Source organism: Telmatherina bonti (assembly GCF_933228915.1).
Source record: "Telmatherina bonti genome assembly, chromosome: 13".
Taxonomy (NCBI): Eukaryota; Metazoa; Chordata; class Actinopteri; order Atheriniformes; family Telmatherinidae; genus Telmatherina; species Telmatherina bonti.
Window position 1 is genome coordinate 5,746,910 of NC_136611.1, and position 23,398 is coordinate 5,770,307.

Sequence of the window (23,398 nt, forward strand, 5' to 3'; positions counted from 1 at the left end):
AGAAACTCTGAGAGGAGATGAAACCCTCCGGAGGGGAGCTGGACTGGATCTAGCGACCATCTGCTGGTGTCTCTTCTTCCTTTGGGCTGTTTTCCAACGTGGTCTCAAAGGAACAGGCAGAGCGAGTGCCCTTAAAAAGATAAATATGTAGAAAGCTGCTGGAGGGACTGAAGACGCATGCTCCGCCAGCAGCATTACATCACCCCCCCACCACCACCGCAGAGCCTCCCGCTGCAGCGTCCACAGGGATGATGTCATGCTTTAAAGGAAACAAGTCTGCTGAATAATTACTTCCCCTCGCGGGGGTCCAGGCCCGGATACGGAGCGACGGATGAAGAGGCGTGGACCTACTTTGGCGGCAGGGTGTCGATGTCGCGGATCTCCCTGGATACAGTCATGGTGTAGCCGTCGATGACGTAGAAGTGCTCCTTCCCGAACAGCAGCAGCCCCTCGCTGGTGTCCAGACCCTGCACCCTGGCGCAGCGGTACATGTGCTGAATCTGGAAGAGACAAACAGCTCATCATTTGTCTTCAGGTTACCGTCCTGTGGATGAAACTCCTGCCAGAACAAACGTTCTGCTGAAGGAAAACCGTCTGAGACGCTCGTCTCCCACCTTCTCTCCCTCCTCCAGGAGGCGCAGCAGTGACGTGTTGTCCGTCCTCTGCTCCTCTTCGGGGCCTCCCGACTCCAGCAGCTGCTCCTGAAGCTGCTCCTGACTGTCCTCGTCGCCGCCGTCCGCCGTGGACCGAGACCTCTTCAGAGGAGCCTTCACCAGACCTGGAGAGGAGAGACGAAAAGTCAGCGGGAGGCGCCAGACGCGGCGACGGAGGCAGTGTCTCGTTTCTACCTTTGACTCGGGCGATGGTGTCCTCTCCATGCTCCGGCTCATGTTGCGTGGTCTCCCCCTCTGTGTTGTGCTCCACGGAGTGCTGGTACATGCCCGGATTCCCGGACAGCAGCCGCATGTAGTACTCCTTACTGTCGTAGCTGATGGCTCGGCGGTAGCGGAGAGGTTTCTGCAGAGCAAGGAGCAGAAAACCACGTCCAGAATCCAGATTTAGCTGCATTTCTGGTCTTTATTGTCACTTTTTTATTAAATGCAAAAGAAACGAGGTTGTGCAACACCAGACAACAACTTTTCATGTCAAAGTTAGTTTGTTTTCTCTTTTAACCCAAAACAGACGTAATCTGATCATCTGAGCACGTCTAGGTTTTAACTTCAGGGTCAGGCAGAGCAGAAAGAGTAACGAAGCCGTGAGGCGGCGTTTCTGTCTCAGCAGAACTACGTCAACATTCCCACGTGTTGCTGCTGTCATGCAGCCACAACCAGACAGAAAGCAGAGCTGCATATTTGTTTTTATCCATGTGGAACAAATCGTAGAGTCTGGTAGTCTGGTAACAATAGATTATGATTAATATTCATTTGTAATTATTAATGAAATAACTGAATATTTATTAACTGAAAAATACATACATTATATATTATTTCCCATATGAATAATATTTATGAATTAAATAACTAATTATTAAATAACTGAAGATTTATTGAGTAAATAAAATAATTTCTACTATGAAAAAATATTTATGAATTAAATAACTAACTATTTATTAAAATATTGTAATTATTTTTAACAATTATATTTATTATAATTGACTTTCCTTTCGGGATTAATAAAGTATTTGTCTTTTTTTTTTTCCCCATTTCATTTCATTTGCATGTTTAGAATCATTAGCGCGGGGGAATGAGACCTTTTTGTGTATCAGGTGTTACTATGGCAACAAGAGCTGGTCAGCATCCTGCCTCTAAACCGAGTGCGACGAGAAAAACAAAACTAGTAGATACCAGATACCAGTAGATAACTGGTGGTGGAGACACATCTTCCCTTGTTTTACTCCCAGTAGATAACTGGTGGTGGAGACACTTCTTCCCTTGTTTTACTCCCAGTAGATAACTGGTGGTGGAGACACATCTTCCCTTGTTTTACTCCCAGTAGATAACTGGTGGTGGAGACACATCTTCCCTTGTTTTACTCCCAGTAGATAACTGGTGGTGGAGACACATCTTCCCTTGTTTTACTCCCAGTAGATAACTGGTGGTGGAGACACATCTTCCCTTGTTTTACTCCCAGTAGATAACTGGTGGTGGAGACACATCTTCCCTTGTTTTACTCCCAGTAGATAACTGGTGGTGGAGACACATCTTCCCTTGTTTTACTCCCAGTAGATAACTGGTGGTGGAGACACATCTTCCCTTGTTTTACTCCCAGTAGATAACTGGTGGTGGAGACACTTCTTCCCTTGTTTTACTCCCAGTAGATAACTGGTGGTGGAGACACATCTTCCCTTGTTTTACTCCCAGTAGATAACTGGTGGTGGAGACACATCTTCCCTTGTTTTACTCCCAGTAGATAACTGGTGGTGGAGACACATCTTCCCTTGTTTTACTCCCAGTAGATAACTGGTGGTGGAGACACATCTTCCCTTGTTTTACTCCCAGTAGATAACTGGTGGTGGAGACACATCTTCCCTTGTTTTACTCCCAGTAGATAACTGGTGGTGGAGACACATCTTCCCTTGTTTTACTCCCAGTAGATAACTGGTGGTGGAGACACATCTTCCCTTGTTTTACTCCAGTAGATAACTGGTGGTGGAGACACATCTTCCCTTGTTTTACTCCCAGTAGATAACTGGTGGTGGAGACACATCTTCCCTTGTTTTACTCCCAGTAGATAACTGGTGTGGAGACACATCTTCCCTTGTTTTACTCCCAGTAGATAACTGGTGGTGGAGACACATCTTCCCTTGTTTTACTCCCAGTAGATAACTGGTGGTGGAGACACTTCTTCCCTTGTTTTACTCCCAGTAGATAACTGGTGGTGGAGACACATCTTCCCTTGTTTTACTCCCAGTAGATAACTGGTGGTGGAGACACATCTTCCCTTGTTTTACTCCCAGTAGATAACTGGTGGTGGAGACACATCTTCCCTTGTTTTACTCCAGTAGATAACTGGTGGTGGAGACACATCTTCCCTTGTTTTACTCCCAGTAGATAACTGGTGGTGAGACACATCTTCCCTTGTTTTACTCCCAGTAGATAACTGGTGGTGAGACACATCTTCCCTTGTTTTACTCCCAGTAGATAACTGGTGGTGGAGACACATCTTCCCTTGTTTTACTCCCAGTAGATAACTGGTGGTGGAGACACTTCTTCCCTTGTTTTCTCCCAGTAGATAACTGGTGGTGGAGACACATCTTCCCTTGTTTTACTCCCAGTAGATAACTGGTGGTGGAGACACATCTTCCCTTGTTTTACTCCCAGTAGATAACTGGTGGTGGAGACACATCTTCCCTTGTTTTACTCCCAGTAGATAACTGGTGGTGGAGACACATCTTCCCTTGTTTTACTCCCAGTAGATAACTGGTGGTGGAGACACATCTTTCCTTGTTTTTACTCCCAGTAGATAACTGGTGGTGGAGACACATCTTCCCTTGTTTACTCCCAGTAGATAACTGGTGGTGGAGACACATCTTCCCTTGTTTTTACTCCCAGTAGATTAACTGGTGGTGGAGACACTTCTTCCCCTGTTTTACTCCCAGTAGATAACTGGTGGTGGAGACACATCTTCCCTTGTTTTACTCCCAGTAGATAACTGGTGGTGGAGACACATCTTCCCCTGTTTTACTCCCAGTAGATAACTGGTGGTGGAGACACATCTTCCCTTGTTTTACTCCCAGTAGATAACTGGTGGTGGAGACACATCTTCCCTTGTTTTACTCCAGTAGATAACTGGTGGTGGAGACACTTCTTCCCTGTTTTACTCCAGTAGATAACTGGTGGTGGAGACACATCTTCCCTTGTTTTACTCCCAGTAGATAACTGGTGGTGGAGACACATCTTCCCCTGTTTTACTCCCAGTAGATAACTGGTGGTGGAGACCACATCTTCCCTGTTTACTCCAGTAGATAACTGGTGGTGGAGACACTCTTCCCCTGTTTTACTCCAGTAGATAACTGGTGGTGGAGACACATCTTCCCTTGTTTACTCCCAGTAGATAACTGGTGGTGGAGACACTTCTTCCCCTGTTTTACTCCCAGTAGATAACGGTGGTGGAGACACATCTTCCCTTGTTTTACTCCCAGTAGATAACTGGTGGTGGAGACACATCTTCCCTTTGTTTTACTCCCAGTAGATAACTGGTGGTGGAGACACATCTTCCCTGTTTTACTCCCAGTAGATAACTGGTGGTGGAGACACATCTTCCCTTGTTTTACTCCCAGTAGATAACTGGTGGTGGAGACACATCTTCCCCTGTTTACTACCAGCAGACGGCGCTGACCAGCAAGCAGAGAAGAAACAAAGCTGACTGTCAGCGTCAGGGAAGGCGAGCCTCTGCCTGTCAGCGTCGCTTCCTGGTTCATCATCCAACGAGTCGCATTTCTGCTCCGTTCGGAAATCAGGATGTCTCACGCCGCCGCCCTTGCACTCACACTTTAATGTTGCCGTGGTTATGTCAGTCCATCCACTAGGGGGCGGCGCCGACCTCTAAGGTTACATAATGCGTCTTACCCAGATAATGCGTCTTACCCGCAGTGACGCGACCTGCGGCAGTTCTCAGGATGAGAATTGATACGATTCGCCGCTTTAGTCGGCAATAATTCTGTTCTATGAACTGCTCTGGTCCTGCATGTTTGGATGTTTCCCTGCTCCAACAAACCTCATCCTGTTAATGCAGGTGATTGAGCAGGAAAGATCCAGAACCTGCAGGCCAGCGGCCCCCCTCGGTTTTATAAACTGGGACAGATGTTGTCTCGGAGCTGAATGAAGTACCTGCGCTGAGCTGGCGGTCGTCTCAGTCTCGGGGATGTACGGGTAGTGGATGTAGAACATGTCGTTGCGGACCATCTTCTTCCTCATTCTGCAGGGCCCTTCCGTCATCTCCAGGACAAACTTGTCCAGGTGGGAGCCGATGGGCGGGCCCCAGAGGCCCCGCTCCCGCAGCAGCTCGTACTCGTGGACGCCCACTCCTCCGTCACGTACTTCAGGGCGTTCTGCTGCCGCTGCAGTGACGGAAGCGACGGATGAAGCGTTAATGGTGGCGAGTCACATTAAAAACACCTGCTGTGAGTCATAAATGAACACTTTAACGTCCTCTCGTCGGTCTCACATAAAGCAAGTACCTCCTGATATTCTTTGTACTGCATCGCCACCAAGTCTCGGACAACTGCGATGTGGGTGAACATCCACTGGAAGGACTCCTGTGGAAGATGAACACAAGGCTGTGAGGAAAGCAAAGTGTAGCGGAGCGGCAAACATCAGGTTTCATCCTTACCTGTGCAGACGGGCTGTTCTTGTTCAGGCTGTTTCTCCTTCTTGTTGCGCCGGACGCCGGTCAGTTTGGAGAGGCCGAAGCCGCTGCTGACTCGGGACAGTTTGGACTGCGTTGCTGGCGCCACAGCTTCGCCTCGACTGATGCATTTTTTCTCATGTGCTGGACGGCAGATAGAAGATCAGACAGAGGGACAGTGAGACATCGTAACGTCTGATGTGGAGAAAAAGAGGGAGGAACGAGGGAGGATACAGAGATATATCTTAGGTTTGTGGACTGTTTGTGTGTTGTGGTGCGGAAATCATCGCACATGTGTGTGTTCTGCAAAGGCAGGAAGGCGTCTGGCAGCTCCAGTCTGCAGCCGATGTTGAAGTCATGACAGGCATGTTTACGGCACATCGCTGTGACAGTAAAACGCTACATTTTTGTTGCGTTCTGACCTCTCCTTCACACCGTTTCACACCGTTTGGGTGGATAAAACGGTAAAGATTTAACATCGGCCTCCAGAGGGGAATCTTCTTGCAATGTAAAACAAAATCTTGAGGGACGCAGTCATGCAACTATTCAATGTTTCCCTGCTACAACTCCTTGACATTACATAAGGTATAATGCCCAACGAGGTGTCCATTATCAGAAATTAATGGATGACGCGGGGGCGTGAACTGTCCAATGCAAAGTGAAATTCATTATTTTCTGATAATGGACACCTCGGAGGGCATTATCCCGCTTATAACATGCTCACTCACAAAAGAAAATAATATAAAATCAATTACTAATGTTGTTTTTTGCTGTTAAAATAATGTTTTTTACAAGAAAGAGCAGAGGGGACTATTAATGTCTTTTGTTGTGGCATTTCCAAGGTAACCAGCTTTGAGAGCACCTGGAGCTCGTTCGCAGCAGATACTATTGCAACAAATATGCGATGATGCACCTCAGTCTGCACACTGCAGCCAGGGGTAAATGTGGGAGCTCAGTGTGTATAAACGTGAGTGTGTGTGTGTGTGTGTGTGTGTGTGTGTGTGTGTGCGCGCATGGCGCACCGTCAGGTGATCGAGTCTGAAAGATAAAAGAGTGATGAACGGAAGTGCGCCCCCCTCCTCTTAACGGATTCCAGTGAAAATATGATTATTTTTCTGCCCTGAAATGCACATTTGTTCACAATATGAGGAAATCGGGGAGGATGTTTATCATGTTTATGTGATGTCTGACGTTGTCAGTCAGATATTCTTTCTGCCCGTTTGTCGCTAACATTTCTGTTACCACGGTTACAACTGCTGTTTGAGCCAGCGCACTGATTTAGAACTATTGGGCTGTTTGACGGAACTGTTTTTTTTTAACTGGTGTCCAATATCACTTTTGAAAAGACAATCTGCAGCCAATCAGAATAGAGTATTCACCCAGACTATGTATAACTAGTAATAATCAACTCAAACTTTATTTGAGCCCTTTTTTGGTTTATATTTTAAGTGTCTTGACAACTTCCCGGATAAATAAGGAAAAAAAAAATCTGTCACTTAAATGAGCAAAAAGCTTATGAAATAAAATTTAATGAAAATCCTAATCTAATATTTTGTTAAACAACCTTCTGGCTGTTGTCAGAATCAGACGTAGTTTACTGATTGAAAATTAAAAAAACAACGCTATAAATGTCTAAGAGCGTCTGCCAAACCGTCGGCTCAGCAGAGTGGTCGGTGCGGAAACTGGACGGAAATCGGCTTCATAAGTAAAACCCTCGTGCAGGGAGTCAGAACGCACAGAGCTGTTAAAACTTCGTCTCACCCAGGTGGCTCTGCCAGCTCTTCAGGGCGGGCTCCTCCAGAGCCGGTCGGGCTGTGGCGATGTCTACGTGTCCTCGGTCGTTGCAGGGCAGAGACACTTTGAAGATGTCCTCCAGCATCTGGCGCTTGCTGTGCATGAGCTCCGTCCACACGCGGTTCACCGCCTTCAGCAGCAGCTGCCGGCCTGCGCAGGGACCACAACTTTTTTTTTACACCACGAAGCTGGAGGCAACTTACCCGCACCAACATTAAAAGTCGGATGTGTTTTCATGTGAAATTACACGTAGAAGCTGAAGCTTTTACTCGCAGGCATGATGTTCTCCATCTCAGTTGTCAGATGAATGAATGAACGAATTAATAAACATATTCTTGGCTTTAATCCTGCCACTGAGGATCTTTACACTTCTTCTTCTGTGCTCATTTGTTAACATTTGGCTGCTCCTGATTGGACATTACGGTCAATTCAAGCTCTCTGATTGGTGGAAAGTTTGAAAGGAAGTTTCATCATCATCATCACCATCATCATAGGTGTCTCCTCGCAACAAAGATTGATAGTGATCTTATTTTTATACCACAAATGTGATAAATTGGAAAGTGTTTGTTCGACATGCTCGGACATTACCTGAGGCGTCCCTCAGGGATCACTGTTGGGCCCGAAACTATTTTTTACTTTATATAAATGACATCTGCGAGGTTTCGAAAGTTTTGAAGATAATTTTATTTGCTGATGATACCAATATTTTTTGTTCTGGCAGTAAAATATAAATTCTAATTAAAGTTATTAATGATGAACTGAATAAATTAAAATCATGTCTGGGCAGAAATAAACTGTCATTAAATCTGAGTTAAACAAAAATAATACTTATTGGAAATTACAGATCTAATTTACGATTCCATACACGGTTGGATGGGGTTACTATTGAAAGAGACACAGATACAATTCTTAGGGGTGACTTTAGGTGAAAAAATTAGTTGGAAACCCCACATTAAATATGTACAAACTAAGATTTTAAGATGTATCGCAGTATCAAACAAAACAAAACAGGTACTGGATAATAAATCAATCTGCATATTGTACTGTTCATTAGTTGTTCCTTATCTCATTTACTGTGCAGAAGTCTGGGGTAGTAACTTCATAAGAACAATAAATCCATTAGTTATTTTGCAAAAGAAGGCAATAAAGATCATTAATGGGACAGGGTATGAGATTACACATTATTTTTACAGTCATGACTTATAAAATTTGTTGATTTTATTTGACAAACAAATTTAAAGCAAAAAATAGTCTCCAACCAGAACACATTCAAAAGTTATTATCAGGAGGGAAGAGGGATATAATTTAAGGGGTAAATTTAATTACAAAATAACAGGGGTCCGTACAACAAGGAGAACTTTTTCTTTTTCAGTTTGCTGGAATAGCTTGGAGTGGACGCTCAGATAATGTCCAAATATTGCTCAGTTTGAAAACTTTATTAATATTTTTTATTTATTTATTTCATTAATTTATTATTTATTTACTTATTATGTATTTATTCATTATTATTTAATTTTCCATTTATGATTTATTTAATTTTAAATTATTTATTTATTATTTTTATTTTATTTTTATTTTTTTTTACCAGGTATATAAATGAGAAAGATGTATATTTATTACTGGATGTGTTGAAATATCCTGCTATCAATAGGAAGATAAGAGATGTATTAATAATGACTCATGAGGATGGGGGTGGGATAATGTAAGTTTTTACTTCCTCCCACTCCATTTCAGATACGTAAAGAGAACGTGGTTTTTTGCTTTATCCATGCATCACTATTTTTGCCTGTTTATACTGTATGATTATTTTGTGCCTTTTACAAAAAATTCTAAATAATGTCTCATGGATTCAACAGACAGTCTCTGAATAAAAACATGTTGAAGCTGGATTGTAAACATCATAGACGGGAAATAAATGCCTGGAAAACCTCCGTAGATCACCTAAAGGCTGAGATATCACTCACAACAGAATTACAGACCATAATAAAGCAGCAGCACTAAATCTTTAGTGAAATGAGTTCAGAGATTTCTCCTGACTGGTTCTTCATCCACAGAGCTCATCTTCTCATCCAGATGCGTCTCCTTCTGTCAGTTTAGTGTAAAACGACAAACTGACTCTAATGAAGTTAAATCAGAGAAGCCGGGAGGTGTGTGTCCTCTTGTCGGGACATGCAGACACACACATCCAGTCTGCGTGGACACACACCCACTCAGGATCGACTCGTCCACACTGCACGGCGTCTCACCTTCGCTGACATCGTGGCTGTGTGTGGCGTCAGCCTCGTTCTCCGTGGGCATCATGACATGCCAGGTGGTCATCCTGGCTTCTGCCTCCAGACCGAAGCCCTCCACGCTGCTGCAGAGACGAAACACAAGCACACAGCATCAGCGAGCCCTGCAGAGGCCTGACGGCAGGTTTCAGCTCCTCTGCTGCAGTGGGACATTAGAGCCGACTGGCTTCCAGCACAGGAGGAAATTCAGCCTCAACTCACCTGCTGCTGCTTGGGAAACTATTTCTACTTGTTCCTGGACACAAACAGCGGCTGGAAGGGAGAGACGCTCACTGGTTCACCTGCTCACTGCATATTTTATGGTCCACTTGAAGCACCTTAAGCCTCCTTTCCACCAACGGATGTGTGTGTGGACGCTTTGCTTCGTGTTTCTGTTGGCGTACCAACATAACTCACCTTTTTTTCTCTCGGACAAGACTGATGCTTTTTCTTTCCCTCCCGTTCCCACTCTGACCTGCTGCTTCTTTCTATTGTCAATCTTTCTATCTGAACCTCTTGTTCCATTTCCTTCTGAATCTAAATCATGGCTCTGATCAGCTGGTCTCTGAAGGCAACTCATCAAATCTTTTTTTCCCGGGCGAAGATTAGTTTTTACCAAACAGAAACACGACAACGTTGCATCGCTCTCACCGTGTTTACAAAACAGCTCTGCTACTTTAAACCGACACATTGAGGATTCAGAGCTTCATGTGCTACAAATAATCTCCTACAACTCCTCGTGTTTTCCTTTTCTTACCTTCCGCTGTGCAGGCAGATGAAGCAGTGGGCCAGGCAGGCTACAAAGTCCTGGTCGTGGTTGCCCGGCCCCAGCACCAGGTTGCGGTTGACGGTGAGAACTCGCAGGGCGTCCAGCAGGGCCACCTGCTGAGCTACCGTCTTGTGGGGTCGGCAGAGCTGGTAGAGGACGGTCCGGTTCAGACAGTGGTAGATGGTGTCGAGCGAGAGACCCTGGGAACGCCTCTTAGACTGGAAGAGAGGGAGGGAAAACAGGCCAATGAGAGGAAGGCGAGAGATTTAACCTCCTCATTTCACATCATGAGAACTTTCTAGAACCTTAAACAAGCCATCCTGGCCAGTTTCTGGATTTTTCTGCACTGAAAGTACCTTTAAACAGCTCAGACAGTGGCTTGTGTTTGCTTTAAATCATCGTTGCTGCTGAGTGTCTCGGCCGTAAGCAGCCGCTTATCCAATCAGGATATTTCTCTCAACACAAAGAAACATTATGCAGGCTTGAATCTTTTATTTCAGAAAATAATCTCCTTATCTACTTTCTTGCACAATAATGTTTGCAGAAGCAAAGCATAAACCATATAGGACAAAGTCCAAACATGTTCTCTGCATTAAACCCTTTACACACTCGGCTCCTGCACAGTCAGGCCCTGAACGCATTAAAAAAAATGTTCAATATTTCTGCCTTGGAGTGATAAAATAAGCGAGCAACGGCTGCAGTCCGATGGACGTCGCTTATCTAATTTACTGTGCATGAACTGGAAAACAACTCCAGTAAGAGCTGGTTTCTTCCTCGATTCAATTCTAGCAACACGCAGATGCTGCACCAGGAGAACGAGTCCGTGTACCTGTCCTATGAGCTGCACGATGAAGTCCACCACCAGCTTGGAGTCCTTGTTGAACATGCCCTGCCACAGCTTGTCCACCACCCGCTGGGTGAAGTAGAAGACGTTGTTGACCAGGATCTGGTAGCTGCCGCCGCTGCTGAGGGGCAGAGAGGCGTCCTCGCCTGCACGAACACCGACGGGGGAGTTATCAAGAGATTCGTACCAACTACGAGGTTTCACACATCATCTCATCTAAACCTTCAGTCTCTGATTAAACATCCTGGAGTTAAAAGAGATTCTAGAGAGCCGTAGTCCTGCAGGTTTTAGATAAATCCCTGCTCCAACGTACCTGGCTCACATGCGTCTTTTACGTTGCCTTAGTTAAGTCAGTTCATCCACTAGGGGGCAGTGCTGAGTTCAGAGTAAGCAGCAACCTTTAAGGTCATAAACCTTGTGGGCTTTACGTCTTCCAGCCTAAAGACACACGATCTCCACAGAAAAGCCAGAATCTCAGCTAAAAGCGAATGAAAACTTTTCTATGAACAGGTAATGGTGCATTCACATCAGGATAGTCCACTAGACCCGGTCCGATTGGAGACCCGGTCCGATTGGAGACCCGGTCCGATTGGAGACCCGGTCCGATTGGAGACCCGGTCCGATTGGAGACCCGGTCTGATTGGAGACCCGGTCCGATTGGAGACCCGGTCCGATTGGAGACCCGGTCTGATTGGAGACCCGGTCCGATTGGAGACCCGGTCCGATTGGAGACCCGGTCTGATTGGAGACCCGGTCCGATTGAAGACCCGGTCCGATTGGAGACCCGGCTCCGCTGTAGAGCGGTGTATCCATGCGGACCGAGATCGTGTTCACGCTGCACTTTGGTGAAACCAGTCAAACCATTAGAATATCATCTCCCCATTCCCACCAGAGGTGGCGCTGCACTGGTATTTAGCAGAAGAGAGGACAAGACCGGCGTGAAGAAGAAAACTGTTTCCTCCACCTGCCAGTTAAACATGGAGACCAAACTATGGCTGTTTTGGGTTTTTATTGTGTCTTATGCAAGTATACTGCAGAAATCCACTGCAACAATGGACGCAGTATGAACACCAGACGAGGCAGAGGACCCTTAATGCCATCGCTATGGATTTACCCACAATGCAATGCTACGCCACATGCAGGAAGGGACTTGTTGTGTAGTCCACTCCCTGTATTTGGTCCACTTGAAACGGGCCGATTCCGTTTCTTTGATCCGAATCAGAATTTGTGCACATTTCCCCAAACAAAGCGACTTTCCGAGCCAACGGATTCGGATCGATAAAGCGATGTGAATGCGTCCTAAAAGACCAGGTAAATAAAGTTGGTAAAATTATACGTAAACACAGCAGACGCCTCTACTGAAAGCACAGATTCCAAAGATTTCCGTTTCATTTTGCTTTGACCAAGATTCACCAAACTGGAGCCAAATTTATGCTTCAACATCATGAATATCCTGCCTTACCTTCAGGATTTCCATCCAGCTGGATAAAAACACGTTTAGTCAAACAACCATGCTTCCTGTTGGGCCTTGGCAGCAGGTTTCCATACAAAATCCACATAACAGTGGTTTTTATAGATTATAATCACAAAAATAATCTATTATTTTTATCATTTTCAAGCCAAAACCCCCAAAACACTCTTGAGGTGTGAGAGGTTAAAAGGATGGAACAGTGTATGAAGTTGTGTTGTGTTGGAGCAAGGACCCATGGAAAACCTGCAGGACTGTGGCCCTCGAGGACCCGAGCCGGCTCTAAAACACCCGATTCAAAGGAAATGGATCCAACAGCTTCTCAAGTTCTGCTCAGTTTGAACTGGAAACATCTAGAACTGGGAAGACTTGCCCACTCCCAGTCTAGGTGAAAAAGAGTAGTGGTTTTCAAACTGGGGGCCGCCAGATCATTTGTGGAGGTTGCTGCTCCTCCGTATATAACAGTGGTTCAGACATCGGAGGTGTTGCAGACGGCTCTGACCTAAAAGTACGTCCGCAGCCAGGAGATGCTCCATGACGCCGTCCAGGATGTTGGACTGAAACTCCTTCTGCTGAGTTCTGGTGGAGCGCTCCGGGGAAGCCTGCAAAAAGTAAACAAACACGTAAACAACAGGCACAAACTGTGTTTAACACAGACTGTATACAGAAAGATGGGCGGAGCCTCCGTGACGTCACCCGTAGGTTTCTGAAGAGCTGAACTGAAGCTCGGTTTAAAATTACTTTAAACGGGTGAGTTAGAAAAAAATTCACTCCCCCCACAGTTGTCATGAAGGTAAACCTGACCTATTAAACCTAAAATGGATTTTTGAACCAGGCTGTAAACATGTTTATTCCTGCTGTAAACATGTTTATTCCTGCTGTAAACATGTTTATTTCTACTGTAAACATGTTTATTCCTGCTGTAAACATGTTTTTTCCTGCTGTAAACATGTTTATTCCTATTGTAAACATGTTTATTCCTGCTGTAAACATGTTTTTTCCTGCTGTAAACATGTTTATTCCTACTGTAAACATGTTTATTCCTGCTGTAAACATGTTTTTTCCTGCTGTAAACATGTTTATTCCTGCTGTAAACATGTTTATTTCTACTGTAAACATGTTTATTCCTGCTGTAAACATGTTTTTTCCTGCTGTAAACATGTTTATTCCTACTGTAAACATGTTTATTCCTGCTGTAAACATGTTTTTTCCTGCTGTAAACATGTTTATTCCTACTGTAAACATGTTTATTCCTGCTGTAAACATGTTTTTTCCTGCTGTAAACATGTTTATTCCTACTGTAAACATGTTTATTCCTGCTGTAAACATGTTTTTTCCTGCTGTAAACATGTTTATTCCTGCTGTAAACATGTTTATTTCTACTGTAAACATGTTTATTCCTGCTGTAAACATGTTTTTTCCTGCTGTAAACATGTTTATTCCTACTGTAAACATGTTTATTCCTGCTGTAAACATGTTTTTTCCTGCTGTAAACATGTTTATTCCTGCTGTAAACATGTTTATTTCTACTGTAAACATGTTTATTCCTGCTGTAAACATGTTTTTTCCTGCTGTAAACATGTTTATTCCTGCTGTAAACATGTTTATTCCTGCTGTAAACATGTTTATTCCTGCTGTAAACATGTTTATTCCTACTGTAAACATGTTTATTTCTACTGTAAACATGTTTATTCCTGCTGTAAACATGTTTATTCCTGCTGTAAACATGTTTATTCCTGCTATAAACATGTTTATTTCTACTGTAAACATGTTTATTCCTGCTGTAAACATGTTTATTCCTACTGTAAACATGTTTATTTCTACTGTAAACATGTTTATTCCTGCTGTAAACATGTTTATTCCTGCTGTAAACATGTTTATTCCTGCTGTAAACATGTTTATTTCTGCTGTAAACATGTTTATTCCTGCTGTAAACATGTTTATTCCTACTGTAAACATGTTTATTTCTACTGTAAACATGTTTATTTCTACTGTAAACATGTTTATTCCGGCTGTAAACATGTTTATTCCTGCTGTAAACATGTTTATTCCTGCTATAAACATGTTTATTTCTACTGTAAACATGTTTATTCCTGCTGTAAACATGTTTGTAGGTGACTTCTCTTGAACTCTGAACTTCCCATTGGGGATGAATAAAGTATCTTTGATTTGATTTATTTCTGCTGTGAAGTTGGTCTTTTTAACATGGGAGTCTATGGGGATTTGCTCTGTTTTGCAGCCCCTAGTGGATGAAGGGGGAACTGCAGTTTTATGCACTTCTGCATCGGCTTCACTTTTAACCGCCGGAGGCTCCGTCCATCTTTCATCTACAGTCTATTGTTTAACAGCTGTTTACCTCCAGCAGCATGTCGATGATGGGCGTCTGCTTGCTGGCCGGCGTCATGCAGAGGTTGTCCATGATCAGAACCCTCATGAAGTCGAAGACGTACTTCTTGGCCGGGTGGTTGGTCAGCGACGTCTTGGAGCCCACGTTGCAGTACTCAGACTGGCTACGGTTCATGCCAGAGTCCCCAGCAAAGGCCTTGAACTCCTCAGTGGGAGAACTGGCTTCGTCGTCCAAATCACTCACCTAGAAACGACGGAGAGGTCGTTGTTTTTCTAGTCCGACAGCAGAGCCATGTTTTTCTTCCCTTCAGGAGCAACACTTATGCAATCAGCGTTGAGGAAAGCAGGAAACACTGCCGTGTTTCCACCTGCGATCCTGAAACTGCTGCTGTGAAAGATAATCGTTCCTGCGGCTCCAAAAAGGCCAACAAGCTCGTTTTTACTGCCCATAAAAGGACAGCCACCATACATCTGCCCAAAGTAATAAAGTTACAGATCAATACTTTTGATTAAAGAGACGACATCCCTTTAGCTCACCAGTACAGGTCACAGTTTCCCAGTTTCTACTTCCTGTTGCTGAATCTCATCCAGATTTGGCATCAGCGAAGTGGAACTTACCATCTCAGAGTAGGGCCTGATGTTGAATGGGAAGACGGTGGCTGCCAGGGCGCAGAGGAACTCGGGGCTGTGCCACATCGGCGCCAGATCGGGGACGTTGTGGTAAAGGTACCTGAAGAACTGCATGAGGGTGACCGGGTACTCCCTGAGCCAGGAACCTTCTTCCTCTGACTGCCATGGCTGGAAGGGAAACATGCATGACCTCAAACTTCCAGTGCAGCTGCAGTGAAGACCGAGCCATTTATTTTTCCAAATAAATAAATAATCCATTATAAACTTTTTTGTCATTTTTATTGTTTTTATTGATCTTTTTAGTTGACTACTTGGCCATTATAACAGCAGAATGATGCTGTGTTGTTTTTTTCCCAAACTAAAATTAAATGTGGTTCTATCCTTGGCTGGGGAGGGGTTTGGTCAGTGGCCTTTCTATGTGGAGTCTGCATGTTCTCCCCGTGTATGCGTGGGTTCTCTGGCTTCCTCCCACCATCCAAAGACATGCATGTTAGGTTAATTGGTTTCTCTAAATTGCCCCTAGGAATGAGTGTGAGCATGAGTGGTTGTTGGTCTCTCTGTGTGGCCCTGTGATGGACTGGCGAGCTGTCCAGGGTGTACCCTGCCTGTCGCCCAAAGCCAGCCGGGATAGGCTCCAGCTTCCCCGCCACCCTGAATTGGATTAAGCGGTTCAGAAAATGAATGAATGAATGAATAAAATAAGGAAATTGACGAGCAAAAAAAAAAAATAAAAAAAATTGTACTTTTTTTGTTTTTTAATCTACAAAAATCAGCAATATCAAAGAATTGTGAGAATCGCAATTTACAATGAATCCGCACCCAAAAAAATCGGAATCAAATCGGGACAAAAGCATATCGTCACAGCCCTAGCGGGCTAAAGCTAAGTCAAACTGTTAACTGGTTAAAATCACGGTTGTCCTCCCTCTTTAAACGGGATATCAGGTACCTGTCAATCAAAAGGACACGCCCCTAAATATACCAAATTTCGAGATGAAATTATTTCTAAATGGAGGAGTTAGAAAAAAATTCACTCCCCCCACAGTTGTCATGAAGGTAAACCTGACCTGTTAAAGCTAAATTGTTTTTTGTACCAGGCTGCAAACATGTTTATTTCTGCTGTAAACATGTTTATTTCCACTGTAAACATGTTTATTTCCGCTGTAAACATGTTTATTTCTGCTGTAAACATGTTTATTTCTGCTGTGAAGTTGGTCTTTTTAACATGGGAGTCTATGGGGATTTGCTCTGGTTTGCAGCCCCTAGTGGATGAAGGTGGAACTGCAGTTTCATGCACTTCTGCATTGGCTTCACTTTTAACCGCAGAGGTTGCCGCTTGGTCCTACGTGTCCTTTTTCCAGCCAGCGGAAAACTCTTGTTTTGTATTTTTCTCTCTCAATCTTGCGTTTCTTTGCTGAATCAGAATGCATCTTTAACGTCTTGGTAATTTGACCATTGTGTGTTTACCTCCTGCACCTCCTTCTCCACATAAACTGTTTTTATTTGATCCTTGTACGTTGGCCGTGTTGTTCTGAAACGTTTTGAGTAACGAGACAACATACGGTGGACTCAGTTTGCCGTTTACACATTAATGTGTCGTTTACATTTTCATTCAAACACCCCTGATAAAAATCCTGAATTTTTCTGATACAAATCGACTGGATGTTCCTCACAATCATCTGGAGACCTCCAGTTTGAGAAGCGCTGATTGTATAATTAAACGTAATTTCTTACGAGGTTGAGCATGCTGCGCAGCATGGCCAGCAGGAGGAAGGCGGCCTCGGTGCAAACGCTGTGGATGAAGCCCACGACTGTCCCGCTGGAGGCCGGCATGCCAAAGATGAACGTCCAGATAGAGTCCAGGTCAAACTGAGGACAGACACACACACACACACACACACACACACACACACAGTCACATTCAGTAAAACTGACATCATGAGGATATGTGTGAGTTTTGAAGGCTTTTAATGTTTCTTATCTCCTTTTGTTGTCACTCAGCAAGTTTATTTCCACAAATTTAAAATAAAACTATTTATAAGCTGCATTTTTTATGGTTTTACACAAAATAAAAACCATATTTGCAAAATTTTCACTAACTATAGCTGTGATTTGGAGGTTTTACACTGGATTGTGTTTTTTTTTTTTTTTTTTAGACTTCATTTCCAAATAAAACACTTTTAAAAAGAACAAGTATTGGTTTCAACAAACAAAACAAGCTTCTTAAGTTTGAAAAGGGTTTTGGAAGAAGTTAAGCTCTTATCTGGTTCGAAACCCCCTCATCAGTAACACCCAAAAACTTTCACGGTATGAAATAAAAAATTATAATAGACATTAAATTCCATTGCAATAAAACTTCAACAGTACACACAATAAATCATAATATACTATAGGGGTGGGAAATCAAATTAAAAAATCTAATATTGGGATTTTTTACTTTACAATTTAAAAAAAAAATATTTATGTTAAAAATTTGATTTTTTTCAAATATATAAAAGTGATCCGTTATAAATTTTTGGTCATTTTTATTGATCTTTTTACTCATTTTGATGGACATTGTAGCAGCAGAATGATGGTCGGGCTACTTTGTTGTCTTTTTCCAATTCAAATCGAGAAAAAAGATAAGCAAAAAAAGTTTTGCTTTAATCTACAAAAATCAGCAATATCAAAGAATCACAATTTTAATTGAATCGGCTCCAAAAAAATATATCAATCAAATCAGTTTTTTTTAATTTCTTTAATCTTTTTTTCTAAACTTTGCAGGTTTTCTATGTTTTCATTGTTATGAAACACTTTGGGACCTTGTGTCAATGAAAAGTGCTTAATAAATAAAGTTTATCCTATCTTATCTATCTTACGAAAGCATATCGTCACAGCCCCGCTATACAATATACATGCCTCATATTTTAAATTATATCATCTCTTATCATTAGTTTAAATTTTCCGATAGATTGACGTGTTTTTATTTCTTCATTACAGCTGTTCCAGAGTCTAAGAAATTTAGCATTTGTTCTCACGCCTGGTTTTCTGAACATGTATGTTCCTGTCAGGCTGAACGTCATCTTTCATAACTGGAAAAGCTTCTGGATGCTGTTGGGTAATTGATCATTTTTAACTTTACACATAATTTGAAGTATCTTCAATTTTAATAAGGTCTTCAAATTTCAATACTTTTAATTTAATGAACAGAAAATTTGTTTGTTGAGAGTGTGAGTGGTTGTTTGTCTCTGTGTGGCTCTGCGATGGACTGGCGAGCTGTCCAGGGTGTACCCTGCCTGTCCCCCAGACTGCTGGGATAGGCTCCAGCTTCCCATTGGACTAAGCGGTTTGGATAATGGATGGATGGATGAATGAATGAATGAATGAATGAATTAAAATTAGTTGGTTCTGTATAGATGGAATGTGGCTTTTTTAAAGAAGGAGGATAGCATGTAATGTTGTCCGTCATGTGTTTCCCCAGACTTCAGCACAATGTGTCACGTATGATAGTATGAAGGTCCATTACAAAACAATGATGACAGATTAAATAAACATTTTACTTGATATTTATCGATGTGTTTAGTGCATGAGTCGAACTTCTCGTAAAGTCTGTTGGCGAGGGAGAATTAGGAGAATTTCAGCTTTTGCCAGGAATCCTGGTGGCTTCGTTTCATCGTTTTCCACGAGCTGGGGAGGATTTTCTACGGCTTTTCTTCTCCCTCAGTTCTCTTTCTAAATCCCTGTAAAACTCTGCATCTCACTGTGGTTTGCTATCAAAGATAGAAGTTATATATTCTTTATTTATATCATACATTATATTATATATAAAATATATATATATTTTTCTCTTTAATGGTTTTAAAAATACGTCCGTCTGTCCGTACTGCGCCATCCTTACCTGAAATAAACGGTTTCAACCTCCTGTATCACGTCCAGGGTGCATAAATCCAAATAAAACTGTTTCCATTATACTTTTGTGATATATTTCTATCTAGAAACATCTGGCAAAGCCACCACTAAAACTGTTTAGCAATGTTTGAGAGCTTTTTTAGAAATGTAGATGTTTAATTAGCAGATTTGTATTGTAATATTTAGGTTTTTTTGCAACTTTAAGGGTAATGGAAACGCAGTCAAGCAAACATTTAAGCAGCTAAAGAGCTAAAATTGATTAAGAGCTTAAATTTATCACATTTGCTCAGAAAGATCCATTTCTTATCAGCCATCAGTTAAAAATGATCACTTTGTTTGATTTTGAAGCTAAATTCTGAGCTCTGATTGGTGAAAAAGCGTTATTTGTCTGTTTGTTGGAACATTTGGACCCCTGTTTCCGTTTCATGAGGACTTAAAGTGCAGAAGTTACGAAGTGTCAGTTAGAGGGAGTAAAAGGAAGCTGGGTATACTAACATGTACCTGCAGACTGTCTGGCAGCTCGATGACGGGCTGCTGCAGGAAGAGCGCCATGAGGAGGAAGTAAAGCTCAGGAACGTTGGTGTGTTTGGGCAGCAGCGTCTGCAGGACCGGGAATCCTGGGAAATGACAAGCGTCCCTGTTGATCTCCCGCACTGTGGAACGACCGCCGGCACTGCGACCCACATTGAAGCCTAGAGAGGACGTTTACAGACACAAAAGAGACCCGTTAAAGTCAACAAAACCAGAATAAACAGGTTGAATCGCTGCAAACTCTCTGACTCGGGCACCTAGAGCCGTCTGCGCCTGGTTTGGGGTTCAACGCAGCAGGATTGTAAGGGAGGAGGATGCTTTAATAAACCACTATCATAAGCTTTAAGCTGGTTGTCAGGAAGATTTAAACTAAATCTGAAGGTTTCCTTACAGCATTTGTTGCTTGTATAGCAAAACGTAATGGTTCTCAACCTGCAAGTTGCTGCAACGATTTGTTTGAGGGGAAAATCTCCCATTTCAGGATGACAGATTGGCTGAATCCAAAAAGTGTGCGGAGGTTGAAAACCACTAAGCTGAAAGAGGGAGGGGAGGGGAGGGTTACGATGGCAGCAGGGGGAGCAGGGGGGCAATAAATGAGAAGACGAACCCTTGGCGGTGCGGCGCACAAACTGCACAGCTTTCTGTTTACTGAATGACGGCCAACTCCGACGGAGAGCGTTGCCAGAGTGAGGAGAGGCGTCTGCTGAGCCACGTTACAACATACAGTATTTACACTGGACATCATGCTGCTGACTAACGCTGCAGGGAGTCAAACATTTACCAATAAACGCTGCAAAATCTGATCCTAAATCAGTAAAAAATGTTCTTCCTGAGATGTCTGGTCACCTAACGCTACTGCGTTTCACATCTGAGCTCACCCAGCACCGTGCCAATCTTATTGGTCAGGACCGAGTCGGTGTGGTCCAGCCAGCCTCCGCCACACAGGCCCTCTTTGAAGCGGTTCAGGATGGACTGGTTGGACAGCAGAACCACCAGGATCCACAGGGCCACGGTCACCGTGCTCGAGTGGAGATGTTCCTCCATGAACATCAACAACCAGTCGAAGCCGAGCGTCCTCACCAGCTCCTCGCAGGCCCTGGGGGGGGGGGGGGGGGGGGGGGGGGGGGACGGAGACGTGGCAGGTCAAACAGAGGTCCACAGTCGGTGAAGCCTCCTTGGGTTCAGCATCACATCACAGCAGTAAAGACCCAAAAACATTCAAGTTTCACAGAAAACCTGGGAATAAAATGTAGAATAATGAGTTAAAAGCAGTAATTTAACAGCAATGGGTGTGCAACAAGGTTCCGTTTTAGAGCCACTGATCTTTTATATTGTCATAATGTGTTATTTTGTGTTTCTTCTTAGTTCTGGTTTGCTGTTTTGGTTTGTAGTTTTCCTTTAGTCCTCTTGAGTCTAGGTTCCTGTTCATTAGTTTCACCTGGTTTGATTTTCCGATTAATTTCATCTGTGTTCTTTGTATTTCTACCCCTCAGTTTTTGTTTCGAGTTGCTGGTTCATTTTGTTAGTTCTACCTTCACTTTTGTTACTGGAATTAAAATCACGTCTGATTTCTGCATCCTGGCTTCCTGACTCCTACATTTGGGTCCACATCCCCACCGCCATCGTGACATATATATATGTTGACTAACATTCATACATGTAGTGTCAAATATATGCAGATGTTGCTGATGTTTACGCTTTACAAAGCACAGCTGATTCCATTCAGGTAAGCTTTATTTGTACAGCACCAGTTCACAACAAAGTCATGTCAAGGTACTGGAAATAAAATGAAATATACTTCATTAATACCAGATGGAAACTGAAATTTTACAGTTTCTTTTATTTAAAAAAACAAAACAACTTTTATTTTAAAAAATTATGTAAAATGTTAAGTGTTAGAAAACAAAAACTTTTATATTATTTTTTCCTAAAATATACATATATTTTATATATAATATATAAAAATAGATTACGTATTTATTAGATATTATTGTTTAAAAAATTATAACTTTATGGAAAAAACTATTTCATAACATTCATTTAACATCCCGGACATTATCTGTGAAGTTAGAAGCTGAAATGTTGAAGTTATCTCAAACTTCAAATTGTAAAGAAACCTTTAAAATATTCCTGAATCCACATGAAGATCAGGATCAACCCTAAATCGGATCACTTGTTCCTTATTACATGTGCAAAATTTGACAAAACTTTTATCAAAATCCATCCATAAGTATCTGAGTTATACGTCTACCAGACGGACAAAAATAAAACTAAAAAAATAATAAATAAATACACAAATAAATAATTTTAAAAGAAATGTCAGGACACAGGAGGAAAGTGACGCTTACTGGGCATTGACTGTACACTTCTCCTTCGTGGTGAAGAGCAGCCTGAGAAGGTTTTCCAGCAGTCGGTTTCTCAGCAGGATCAGGCTGGCGGACAGGAGGCCGCCGAAATCATCGTCGTTACCTGCAGATAGAAGACAACGTTTCAGCACCAGCAAGACGACAACAGACACACACCGTCCAAGACCTCCTCACCTCCATCAATCTTCTCCTCATTGTTGATTTCCATGACAACAAACTTCTCACACACAGCGAAGGTGGGAAGTGTGGAGGAGATGAACTGGCCAAACCTGTGAGATGAAACCTGCTTTAAACACCGAGAGGAAGGAGTGTGTGTGTGTGTGTGTGTGTGTGTTTCCTACCGCAGCAGGTCGTACGGGTTAGGGAAGCCCTGCAGCAGCAGGCTCAGCACGTTGCTGATGGCGGCCACCGTGGGCTGCGACAGCGACGTGTCCCGCAGCGTCAGCAGCAGTCGGGGGATCAGCTGAAACTCCCGCAGGAGTTTGGCGTTCTTGGCCGCTTCGCTGTTTAAAACATCATCGCTTGTTATTCTGGTTGTGTTTTCTGACTGTTTGTGTTTCTAAAGCTTATGAAACTTACCTGGATTCTGTCAGGAGTTCGGTGAAATGCTCAAACAGAGACAGATGGAGCTCGTAGGGAGCGTGAAGCCACACCTGAGGAGCAGAAGGTGCACAGTGAAACCTTCGTAGCGCAGATTGTAAAATGCTTTTTTAAGCATCTGGTCCAGGGCCGGATTAAAAGCGCACAGGTCCCTGTGCCCAGAGTGTTCCAGGGGCCCCCTTCCCCACCGCAACATTGTGAAAATTTTAAAGGAAATAATGTGAAACGGCATTTCTAACATCTCTCAGCCAGTGGTACCAGTAGCAACACACTAGACACTGTAGTGTAACTGTCTGGGTTTTATGTACATTTTGTTTGATTTCCAAACTGCTGGTGTTTTCTCTATGTGGGCCCCAAGTAGGGCTGGTTGATTAATCGATTTAATCAAATAACTTAAATTTGCTGTTTATGAAGATTTATTTTTATGAAAATCAGGATTTTTTTTTTGCCCCGCCAGCACCTTTTGGGCTTCCGTACCTTCTAGTGACGTCGGCGCACTCCAGCTGGTTTCCCACAGAAACACATAAATACAACAACATGGCAGCTAGA

General features: G+C 43.1%; 1 protein-coding gene across 1 annotated transcript in view; it reads right to left on the minus strand.

The window, feature by feature from the left end:
* wdfy3 (WD repeat and FYVE domain containing 3) overlaps positions 1-23,398 on the minus strand; it is a 137,567-nt gene that overhangs the window by 21,325 nt on the left and 92,844 nt on the right. The window contains 22 exon segments of the mRNA XM_079252111.1: positions 352-500; positions 615-778; positions 849-1,017; positions 4,830-5,014; positions 5,017-5,059; positions 5,180-5,257; positions 5,332-5,364; positions 5,366-5,490; positions 7,108-7,290; positions 9,387-9,496; positions 10,168-10,397; positions 11,009-11,169; positions 12,994-13,093; positions 14,848-15,081; positions 15,456-15,635; positions 17,199-17,333; positions 19,848-20,044; positions 20,762-20,979; positions 22,232-22,352; positions 22,424-22,518; positions 22,591-22,752; positions 22,829-22,902. Coding sequence (XP_079108237.1) covers positions 352-500; positions 615-778; positions 849-1,017; positions 4,830-5,014; positions 5,017-5,059; positions 5,180-5,257; positions 5,332-5,364; positions 5,366-5,490; positions 7,108-7,290; positions 9,387-9,496; positions 10,168-10,397; positions 11,009-11,169; positions 12,994-13,093; positions 14,848-15,081; positions 15,456-15,635; positions 17,199-17,333; positions 19,848-20,044; positions 20,762-20,979; positions 22,232-22,352; positions 22,424-22,518; positions 22,591-22,752; positions 22,829-22,902 — 3,146 coding nt within the window.